The sequence below is a fragment of the Elephantulus edwardii genome, unplaced genomic scaffold, assembly GCF_000299155.1.
Source record: "Elephantulus edwardii isolate Elephantulus edwardi_28Jun2011 unplaced genomic scaffold, EleEdw1.0 scaffold00164, whole genome shotgun sequence".
In the NCBI taxonomy this organism is placed as follows: Eukaryota; Metazoa; Chordata; class Mammalia; order Macroscelidea; family Macroscelididae; genus Elephantulus; species Elephantulus edwardii.
The window spans coordinates 4,133,159-4,144,888 of NW_006399914.1; the positions used below are offsets into that span (position 1 = coordinate 4,133,159).

At 37.9% G+C, this 11,730-nt stretch overlaps 1 protein-coding gene across 1 annotated transcript in view; it reads right to left on the minus strand.

Moving 5' to 3' along the window:
* Positions 1 to 11,730, minus strand: part of SHC4 (SHC (Src homology 2 domain containing) family, member 4) — a 164,776-nt gene that overhangs the window by 42,052 nt on the left and 110,994 nt on the right. Inside the window, exons 5-6 of the mRNA XM_006895298.1 lie at positions 10,880 to 10,933; positions 4,465 to 4,516 (exon numbers count right to left, since the gene is read on the minus strand). Coding sequence (XP_006895360.1) covers positions 4,465 to 4,516; positions 10,880 to 10,933 — 106 coding nt within the window. The remainder of the gene's footprint in view (positions 1 to 4,464; positions 4,517 to 10,879; positions 10,934 to 11,730) is intronic.

Below are 11,730 nucleotides of genomic sequence, written 5' to 3' on the forward strand. Positions count from 1 at the left end.
AAGGGTTAAACCAGGTGGCTCCTTGGAGGCAAGGATTCTGAGGCTCCGTCTAACATACTTTGGACATGTTGTGAGGAGAGACTGGTCCTTAGAGAAGGACATCATGCTTGGGAGGGTGGAGGGACAGCGCAGGAGGCCCTCTATGAGGTGGATTGATTCAGTGACTGAGGTAATTGGGATGGGAGTGTCGGAGACAGTGCGATTGGCACAGGACAGAGCGGAGTTTAGGGCTGTTGTACATAGGGTTGCTGTGAGTCACAAGTGACTTACTTGATGGCATATAACAACAACAACATATCCATGAGAGATATTGGTCTATAGTTTTCTTATTTGGTAATGGCTTTGCCTGATTTAATATTAGGGTTATGCTTGTTCCATAGAATGACTTGTGAAGTAGTCCTTCTTTTCCTGTTTATTAAAAATAATTTAAGTAGAACTGGTGATAGTTCTTCTCTAAATGTTTGGTAGAATTCAGCTGTGAAACTGCCTGGGCCAGGACATTTTTTGTGCAGGGGTCTTTTTATGATCTGCTCGATTTTTTCTTTTGTGATGGATCTGTTCAAGTGTTTTACAGCTGTCTATCTGGGTAGAGTGTGAGTTTCAAGGAATTTGTCCATTTCCTCTAGGTTTTCAAATTTATTGGAGTAAAGCTTTTTATAATATTCCAACATTGTCAATTTAATTGCATCTGGTTCTGTTGTAATAATACCTCTATTATCTCTCTGTGTCTTCTCTTTCTTTTCTTTTGTTAAGTTTAACAACGGTTTGTCAATTTAATTGACCCTTTCAAAAAACCAGGTGCTGGTCTTGCTGATGGTTTTGTTTTTGTTTTCCATCTTATTGATTTCAGTTCTGTCCTTATAATTTCCTTTCTTCTAGAGGCTGTGGGGTTGTCTTTTTCTATGTGAAAGAGGTGTTAAGTTAGGTCATTAATTTTGCTTTTTCCTTTTTTCATAGCAATAGCTATTAATTCCCTGAGGATTGTTTTAGCTATATCCCAGAGGGTTTGGTATATGTATTTTTACTTATTTCAAGGAAGTTTTTTTATTTCATTTTTTATTACTTCTATAAGCCAATCATATTCTAGCAGTGTATTATTTAGCTTCCACATGAGTGATTTTATGAACTTAACCTTCTTGTCGTTAATTTCTAGTTTTATGACATTATTGTCTGAGAAGATATTTTGTATTATTTCAAAGTCTTTTTATTTGGTGAGGCTTGCTTTGTAGCCCAATAGATGATCAATTCAGGAGAATGCACCATGTGTTCTTGAAAAAAAAAATAAACTGACTTTTATTTGGATGTAGTACCTTGAATACATCCATAAGGTCAAATTGGCTGATTATATAAGTTAGACCTTCTGCATCTTTGTTAAATTTCTTTCGAGTTGACCTATCCTTTGGTGACAGCTGCTGTGTTAAATTTTTCTACTACTATGGTGGTGCTGTCTGTTTCTTTACTCAAGTCTGTTAACCACTATTTTTATGTATTTTGCAGGTCAATCACTTGGTGCACGTATATATTGACCAAGGTTATGTCTTCTTGATCTATTGTATCTTTAATCATTATACAGTGTACGTCCTTATCTTTTATGGTAGTTTTCATCCTGAAGTCTATTTTATCAGAGATTAGTATTGCCACTTCTGCTTTTTAGTGGGTGGCATTTGCTTCATAAATTTTTTTCCCATTCTTTTGAGTTTTAGTCTGTCTTTTCCCTTGTTTCTTAGATGTGTCTTTTGTAGGCAACATATTAATGGGCTTTGTTTTTTTAATCCATTCTGCTGCTCTTTTTCTCTTAATTTGTGCATTTAATCCATTCACTTAAATGTGGTCATTGACAGGCCAGGTTGTATTGTTATCATTTTGCTCTTTCATTTTCTGTTGTTTCTGATTACTTTGGTCCATCTCATTTCCTTTCATGTCTCTGTGTAGAACTTCCCTTAGAATTTCTTATAGAGTTGCTCTTGTTTTCACAAATTCCTTAAGTTCCTGTTTTTCTGCAAAATAATCTAATTTCTCCATCATACTTGATGGACAACTTTGCTGGGTACTAGATCTTCAGCTGGCAATTGTTTTCTTTCAACTTTCTATACATGCCATCACATTGTCTTCTTGCTTGTGTAGTTTGTGCTGAGAAATCAGAACTTAACCTAATTGGTTCTCCTTTGTAGATGATTCTCTGTTTTTCTTGCACTGCTTTTAGTATTTTGTCCCTATCTTTGATTTTGGAGATCTTGATTATGATAGGTCTTGATGTTTTTCTTTTTGGGTCTAGCCTGTTTGGAGTTCACTGAGCTTCTTGAATGTGGATTTCCTCATTCTTTATAATGCCTAAGAAGTTTTCTTCTAGTACCTTTTCCACAATTTTTACAGTACTTTCCCTGCCCCCATCATGTTCTGAAATTCCAATCATACTTATGTTGTTCTTTTTGATGTTATCCCACATTACTCTAAAGTTTTCTTCATTTTCCTTCTGTCTCTTGTCTGTTTTTCCCTTCTAGTCTGTTCCCATTGAGGTTCCTGCCTTCTCTTTCACTGATTCCCTGTTTCGTCTCTTCTGTTCTGCTTTTTTGTCCCTCTAGGAGGATATTGGAAACTTCTGCCATTTTGGTCTTGATATCCGGGCTTACACTTTTATGCATTTCTGTTATTTTCAATACTGTGTTGGCTGTACCCTCTCTGTCTTGTGATGATATTTTAAGTACATGTACCTCTTTACCTATAGTTTCAATTCTTTCTTCCATATTTTGCAATTTCTTCAATAGTTGTTCATATTCCTCCATGTCAGTATATTTCTTCTGACTCCCTGTCTCTGGAATATAAGGTTTATTTATCACTTCTATTCTTTCTTCCATCATTTGCACTTTCTCCTGTAGCTGTTCATACACCTCCAAACCAACATATTTCCCCCGCCCCCGATCCCTGCCCCTGGGGTATTCACTTTATTTATGGCTTCCGTTCTTTCTTCAATCCTTTTTACCTTCTCCTGTAGCTAGCTGTTCATAAGACTCCATGTCAATATATTTCTTCTGCATCTCTCTCTTTCTCGGGTATTCATTAGGTCAACAATACGCTCTGCATTTTAAGAAGACTTATTTTGGTTTTTACAATATTTGAAGCTGCCTGCTGCTTTCTTGACATTATGTGAAGTTTTTCTTGTTATACATTAGGTTGTTTCTATTTTGCCTTTATAATTGTTGATAGCTATTTAATTTTATGATATTATGACTTATTTGAAGACTTAAAGTGTTCCCTTTATGGAAGAGGGCAACTCCCTTTACCAGGAGTCTTTTCTAGTCCTGTGCAGTGAGAAGGTTCACTTTTCCTGAAGTCTTTCCACTTCTCTGGACTACAGTGTGCTGCAGGAATTTCACCTGAGTGTTCCCTGCCTCTTCTAAACTTTGTAATTGTCCTTGATGGACCACAGTGTGGTCTGTGACCGAGTCCTCCCTGGCTGTTGTTCTCTATCTGGGAAGGGATAAAGAGGGCGGGTCCACCATGTACCTCTGTGCATCTGCTCTCTCAGATCTCCAGTAGCCTGGTGGGAATCTCTCCTGCCTACACCTACCTCTTCTAATGTTTGTAATTGCCTTTGGTGGTGCTGGTACGCAGGGCAACAGGAGACCATCTTCTGGCTGGCTGCTACACTCTATCAGGCGTGGGGGCAATGGGGCAGGGCCCCAACTCTCTACACCACTGGCCTCTCAGGTCTCCTCTTTCAAAGTTTCTAATTGTTCTTGGTGCTGCTGGTACACAGGACAGCAGGAGAACACCTGACTGTTTCACTCTCTCTCACTTTTCGGAGTCCCTGATAGCAGACTTGCCCAAGGCAATATATCTCCTTTTCTCCTGACTGCTGGTACAAAGGGTGTTAATTGTGGATCCCAATATGTCTTGAAATAGCCACCACCAGTCTGTCAGTAATAGACAGTGTTTTGTCATGATGATAGTTTACATTGTAGTATGTTCTATTTATTTGCTCCTCAACTTCCCATATTCATTTCTACTTCAAAGAGCTGTTGTCTTAATACATCTTTGAATCTCTATGACCCTCTTAGAATTTATAATTTTGAGGGGGAAACTTCATACTTTGGGCATGTTGCCAGGAGGGCACAGTCCTTGGAGCAGGGCATCATATTTGGAAGGGTGTAAGGACAGTGCATGAGAGGAAGATCATGGATGAGATGGACTGACAGAGTAACTGGGATGATGGGGGTAGGTGTGTTGGAGACAGTGAGACTGGCTCAGGATAGACTAGTTCAGAGCTATTGTACATAGGGTCACTGAATTGCAGGTGAATTAATGGCACATAACAACAGCAATTTACATAATATTTCTGGAACCCAATATTGCATTCTAGCAGTCTTCATTCTTTAGTATGTAAGAAGAATAACTTTATCCTTTTTTAAAGTTGACATATATCAGTAATTTAAAAAAAAAACTAGTAGAAGGTGTTTTCCATACCTCGTTGATTAACTGGATCTTTAGCTACGTAGGCAACATAGTCTGTAGTATCCTATAAAAAAGGGAAAATGATTGCATTTTAAATGAGTGGATTGTGAAGACAAGAATACATTTAAGGAAACGTAAACAAATACATACTGTATAGTTTAACAACTGTGCAGTTCACATTCTCTGCCCTTTGGGGAAAGAATACAAAGACTAAAAATTTGGAGGTGAACCAAGTCACTCAAAATAAGAGACTCGGGCAGGTAGAGAACTTTTTAGAGCTGATAGTCAATTCTAAAAATGAAGTAATCAGAGAATGTGTTCCTCTCACGTATTTAAAGTAAAATAACTAGAAGTTACATGATTATGAAGGTGTTATAAACTGGAACATGAGATGGTGTTTCCCTTTTGTTCAGATATATTCTACGTGTGCCAGACAACAAGTTACTTAAAGAGATATGATCATTTGGTGGTTATTAGTGAAAGCTAATTTAAGCAACAATAAAACAAACAAAAACAAATAAAAGCCATCTATTTCACAAGTATATATTTTTGTTGTTGGCTGTCATAGAGTCAATTCTTGGAACATATAGAAATCAAGGGGAAAAACATCTTTTAAGAGAAAATCCATTAAAACCCCCAGGAATTAAAAGCGATATGCTGCTCACTTGGTAAAAGAAAGAAAGGAAAAAAAAAAGCCACTTGGCAATTCTGACTTTTGAAAACAGTAAACTGATGAATGATAAGATTTTAATAATTAAAATGCTTTTTGTTATCTCTGATCTTGGGGGAAAAATACACACAATGCCATTTACAGATTACAAGTATGACTCTCCAGAGGGAAGATGCAATCAACAGGCAGGAAATAAAAGCCCATGTTTGTAATACCCTCAAGGACAATCACTTAGTAACACACAATGAATCATACAGGAAATGGGTCTCAGGGTCAGCAGAACTTGTCTTAGGTTATTTTTTTTTAAAAAAATAACATACCTAAGAAATTTTCGCTCATGCAAAATAAGATTTTAATTAGCTCCTGTCTAAATAAGGTCATATCTAAAAGCTTGGTTTTATTTTACTCTCATTAAGAAACAAAGTTACAATTTCTGGGAACTTTTCTGCAAGTTATAAAGTCTGAGAGGTGATGAGGTGCCAGCAAGGTTGTCCAGCACCCAGAAGGTAAGGAGTCACAGACGTCTCCAGATCTCAGTTTTCTTATCTTTATTACAGTCTTCAACATTATTACAGTTCTAAAATTCCATCACTAGCAATGGAGGAGAACTTACAGAATGTTAGAAATGGAAAAAGTGTAAGAATATGTGCTTAATATTGCAACATATTTTTGTAATGGAGAAAGTATATGTGTGTGTGTATATATATATATATATATATATGTGTGTGTGTGTGTATATATATATATATATTAGCCTATGGCTGTTAATTCTGATTCATAGTGACCCTGTAAGGCAGTAGAACTGCTCAATAGAGTTTCCAAGGCTGAAATCTTTAGGAAAGCAGACTGTAATATACCCCTTGGAGCAACTGGTGGGTTACAATTGCTGACCTCTCAGTTAGCATCCAGGTGTTTAGTTACTGCAATACCAGGGCTCCTTATAGAGGACTGTTCACTACTAGGGCCAGTTTTCAAGACTGATATTGGAGGGAGACAAGTAAATGGCTTGTGACAAGAGAGTAAAGGTTGGAGTGAGTAAAGGCCATTAGCAGAAGAAATATCCAGTATTTAAACAATCTGAGGAGAAAATTTGATAAATTGATGGTTATTACATTGGATTGTGGGTGATGTTAACTCAGTGAGAGTTTTAAACCCTTTTGCAAAAATCAAAACAAAACCCACAAATATGGATATTAGTAAGAACAATGATTTAGAAAAAAAAATAACACATCAAATTTACTGCTGTCAAGTCAGAATTGCCTCACGGGGAGAAACTTTCAGGGTAGCTGTAAATCACATGAGGGGAGTCGAACCATCTTTCTCCATGAAGCCACTGGCGGGTTTGAACAACCAGAGAGGTACCATCTTTCGTTTAGCAGGGTAACACCCTACAGACTAGGTCCCCAGAATTCCCCAATGGTGATGCTGTTGCTATGGGCCCTGAGTTGGAACCAACTCATAGCTGATCCCCTACGGGGTTTTCAGAGGCTATAAACTGCACAAGAGGAGAGTGTCCATTTTCCTCCTGCATAACATTGGTTGTTATTATTGGGTGTCATCAAACTGAGTATGACTCATTGCATAACAGTGGTCATTGCTATTTATTACTTACTTTCCAAGCATCAGCACTGTAAGGCAAGAAGGATTCTTTCTCCTTTTACAGAGAATAAAAACACCCTGGTGGCACAGTGGTTAAGTGCTCAGTTGTTAACAAAAGGCCAGCAGTTCAAATCTACCAGCCACTCTGCGGAGGAAAGGTGGGGCAGTTGGCTTCCATGGAGATTTCAGCCTTGAACGCTCTGCTCTGTCCTGCGTGGTGGCTGTGATTTGGGATTGACTTGAAAAAAAGTTTTATACGTTACAGAAGTTTAAAGAGATGAAGCTGGAGCTATTTACTATCCAAAGACTAGCATTGTACCATCCTGCCTCTCTAACCAGAGGGTAAAACTTCACCAAGGAGATTTCTTATGTCATTGCTTCCAGTAGCTCCAAGTTTCTCTTTTAAATTCAAATCAGTAGGCTTTGTCTTCATTTGCTGAGAGCATTCACCACTCAGTTAAGCAGATACAAACTTTCCCAGAGTAACTATATATTCTTTATTATTAGTTTTTGGCAGAGGCAATGTTTGGGTGAGTTTGGGGAAAAAAAGGAAGAAAAAAAAAACAAGCTAAAGGCGTATGAAAACAGTCTGAGAAAAATTAGAATTCTGGAGAAATAAGATGGGAACTGCATGGGTGTGCATGCCTAGAATAAATGAGGATTTGCTCCTTAATCCTAAAATAACATCACCCTTGAAACTTGAAAAGAGAAAATTTAAGGCAAGCCTCTAATTCTTTTTCACACTAAGAGAATTCATTTAAAAAATCTTACATATTTGAGTTTTTTCATGGACTGCCAAGTTATGATGAGTTAGAAAGAGAGAAAAAACCCTGACATTTTCAGGTCAGGTTCACTCTACTACTGAACATATTATCCCTTAGTGTTGCTGTTGAGGACAGATTACAAGGCTGAATGGATCAGCATTTACATCCAACATTGTGCTGAGTGCATTATGGTTACAACAGAACTGCTAAGAACCAGCCATCTCAGATGTCTCCTGTTTTCTGATAAGCCCACAATTAGCCCTCTCTGAAGACTCTCAGAAGAGGTGAAGCTCTTAAAATCTGATTTCCATTTAAAAGATGGCAATCATGACACTAATGTATTTATTTGAAAGTATACCTTAGACTGAAAGATGTAAGAAGTTGTAAAACCCAAATAGATTTGACCTGCTTAAATAGTAAATATTCTAAATATAATTTTATTATTAAATATGGTCTAACATTTAAAAACTAAATTAAATTTTTAAATTGCCATTTTAAATATTTAAAATATTCAATATGCTGATGTGGAGAAAAGTAATTGTTGAAGTGTTTTAAGAATGGGTTCATTTAAATAATATTTCAATGCAACTCATTGTAGTCAAGTCAGAACCAACTCACACCTGACCTTCCAGTGGGTTTTCAAAGGCCACAGATCTCATGGAAGGAAACTGCCCATCATTCTTCTGCAAACTAAAAACCTGGTGGATTCAATTTGCCTACCACTGGATTTGCAGCACAACTTCCTATCCACTAGATTACCAGAGCTCTACAAAATACTATTTAGTTACATATTTTGTATAAAACACAGTTAGCCAACATTCAAGTAGTGAAATTTGTTTGAATACTTTAGATGACATTAAATGAAGCAATGATTACACACAGAGTAATTTTGAGACTCTTATTTCCTTTTAGGATAGGGTTTTTTAATATCCTTTTAGTCTTTTAAATATTAAGCATAAAGTTAAAAACAAAACAAAGCTTTTCAATGGAATTAGCTGTCAAACTTGGTTTTTAACTATTGATCCATATCTGTATGATTTTTTTTATTTTAATTTAGTTTGTTTATTTTTCATTTCAATGAACATCTACAGAGATTTTGGAATTCCATTCATTCATTGTTGCATCCTTCTCCCCGCACAACCCCCCCAATTTGCTCCTCTCCTTGAAAAGCAAAAGAAAATCTCCCTCACTGATACACAATCCCCCCGCACCTCCCCAAACCCCCCCCCCTACCCCCAAATATAATCCACTCTGCAACCCTCATTGCGTACTCCTACGATAAAAATAATGCCCTAAAATATAATACTTTTAGACTATTCTCTCCCCCATAGACTTCAATGCCATAAACATATTTCATCCAGTTTTTCTCAGTCTTACCCTCACCCCAATGCCAGCCTCATTCTACAACAGTGGCACCATATAGCTTTTTTTGCCTAAAGTTTATTCTTCAATTGGAAGGAGAAACTAAAAGTGGATAACTGAGCAGCTCAGAACCAACTCATAGCTGACCCTCCAGTGGGTTTTCAGAGGCTGTGAATCACACAAGAGGAGATTTGCCTATCTTTCTTCCAGAGTATCTGGTAGATTCAAACTGTATGCCTTTGGAGTGGCAATACAACTCTTTACCCACTAGGCCTCCAAAGCTCCCAATGGTGACATGGGAGGGAAAGAGAAAACCCACTGATTAACTGAATTTTCTTTTCTTTTAAATTAACTGGATTTCATTACTTTGTTTCTAAAAGTTTGGCAGAAGAGAAGGTGACATGTTCTGGGCAAAACCAAGATTCACATATGTTCCACACATTTCCTTCATGTTAACTGATGTTCAGTCATTGTGAAAGCTGTGTTTTTCCCTCTCCAAACCTTGCATCTGTTTACAGCCACAAGACAAAGACCCATGATGTCAGAGGAGCAAAATCCTCCTTCTACTCTCTCAGTTTAAAAAGATTTGTTTCTTAATTGGTAACAGATAAATTCTCTAGTTTTATTACTGCTCTTCTTCTGCTCCTGTCCAGTAATCATGAAGTAGGGAGGCTATAAATAACATTCTATTCTGCAACACTGAATGGCTAAAGAGTGCCCATTCCATCCCACACAATTCAAAGAAAAGGAACACCATGGTGTCTCTTGACAGAAAGAATACACATGTTCTCAGCTGAGCTTTGCCTCCATGACTTTCTGCAAACCTGGCTGCTCAACCTATATCAGTACTAATCTAATCTTAGTACTAGTTGACAGGAACTATGTTTGCCTTTATATGCCTAATCCAAAGGATTATTATTAAATTCTGCCTGGAACTCTATATAAAGAATTCTGAAAGTGGACTGAAGAGCAATGGTGTCACTCTGGAGTCAAAGGTGTGCCTTATGAAGGCCATGGTCTATGCAATCACTTGCTATGAATCAGAGAGCTGGACAATGACTAGGGAGGAGAGAAGGAGAATTGATGCCTTTGAGCTGTGGTGCTGGAGAAGAGTATTGAATGTACCATGGACTGCTAAGAAAACAAACAGGTTCATCCTGGAGAAGGTTAAAGTAGTCTGCTCCTTGGAGGCAAGGATGCTGAAGCTTCGTCTGACATACTTTGGACATGTTGTAAGGAGGGACCAGTCCTTGGAGAGCAACATCATGCTTGGGAGGGTGAAGAGATGGCGTAAGAGAGGAAGACCCTCTATGAGGCAGATTGATTCAGTGACTGGGGTAATCAGGGTGTGTCAGAGACAGTGCGATTGGCACAGGACAGAGCAGAGTTTAGGGCTGTTGTACATAGGGTCGCTATGAGTTGCAAGCAACTCGACGGCACATAACAACAACAACAACTTGAATTCTATGACTTGTTGTTGATTGCCTGCGAGTTGAGCACGACTCATAGTAACTCTATGAACAAAAGGCCTGAAGCCCCTCTATAACTATCGACGTTTATCAAAGTTCATAGAGTTTCCAAAGGCATGTTGTTTAGGAAGTGGATGCCACTCCTGCTTCCAAACCTGTCATAGTATGTTATTGGTTGAGTCGCCTGCAATGCATTGTGACCCTGTGTACAGCAGCTCTGAACCGTTCCTTGTCCTAAGCCAGTCTCACTAATTCTGACACACCAACCCCCACTGCCCCAGTCACTGTATCAATCCATCTCATCTGGGGTCTTCCTCTCCTGCATGGTCCAGCCACAGATAACTCTATGGCTAACAACACAGCAGAGTATGATTAGTTCACTCACTAATCTAAATATTTTTATATTAATGACAGAGACTATTTTGTGAGAAATATTTTCTTATTATATGTAGTTATTTTTAAAATCTAATAAGATATTGAGAAAAAGCAAATATTAATTGCTGTGCTTTACATTGACCCTCTTTCAACTTTTATAGAAAGAAACTTTATTAATTCATACTTACAGGATCCCCTCCAGAGGCAAATGAAATAGACTGCATATGATGATTTGCAATAATCTGAAAAACACAAACATAGTAAACATGTATTAATTATAACTGGCAAAGAGTCATAAATATTCCATGGACTTCCAAAAGGAGAAACAAATCTGTCTTAAAGGAAATGCAAGTTTACTCCTTAGAGGCAAGGAGGGTGAAACTCCATCTCACATCCTTTGAGCATTGTGTCAGAAGCAGCCAGTCCCTGTAAAAAAGACATCATGCTCTCCAAGGCGGAGGATCAGAGAGACAGAGTAACAAGATGGATTGGCAAAGTAACTAGCAATGGAATCAACCATATTGGCCATTGGAAGGTTGGTGCAGAATAGGGCCACGGTTCAGAGTTGCTATTTATAGGTTTGCTGTGAGTCATAGTCAACTTGGCTACAAGTAACAATGACAATTATAACTAATTTTAATTGTTATAAGAATTTGAAAAGATTCATTATAGTTTCTAGTTGTGTTTGGTTTGTTTCCCTTTTGGAATCACACCACTCACGTTCTATAAGAAGAGTACTGAAACCATTCCCAGCTCATTGCGCCTCCCCTGACCAAATGAACATACCACGCAGGCCTAGCCAATCAAAATTGACAGTCCTTTGGATTGTCTCTGCAGGAGGAAATAAGATTGATATTTGCAAATATAAGGCATCTCTTTTACACTTTAAGGACTGGACCATGTAATCCCAAAGTTTCTGGAGGCCATTTTTTATTGCCTTATATATATGCAGAGCAGATTATCCGAGAGGCTGGGCTCTATGAGGAGAATTGTGGCATCAGGATTGGTGGAAGATCTATTAACAATCTGCGTTATGCAG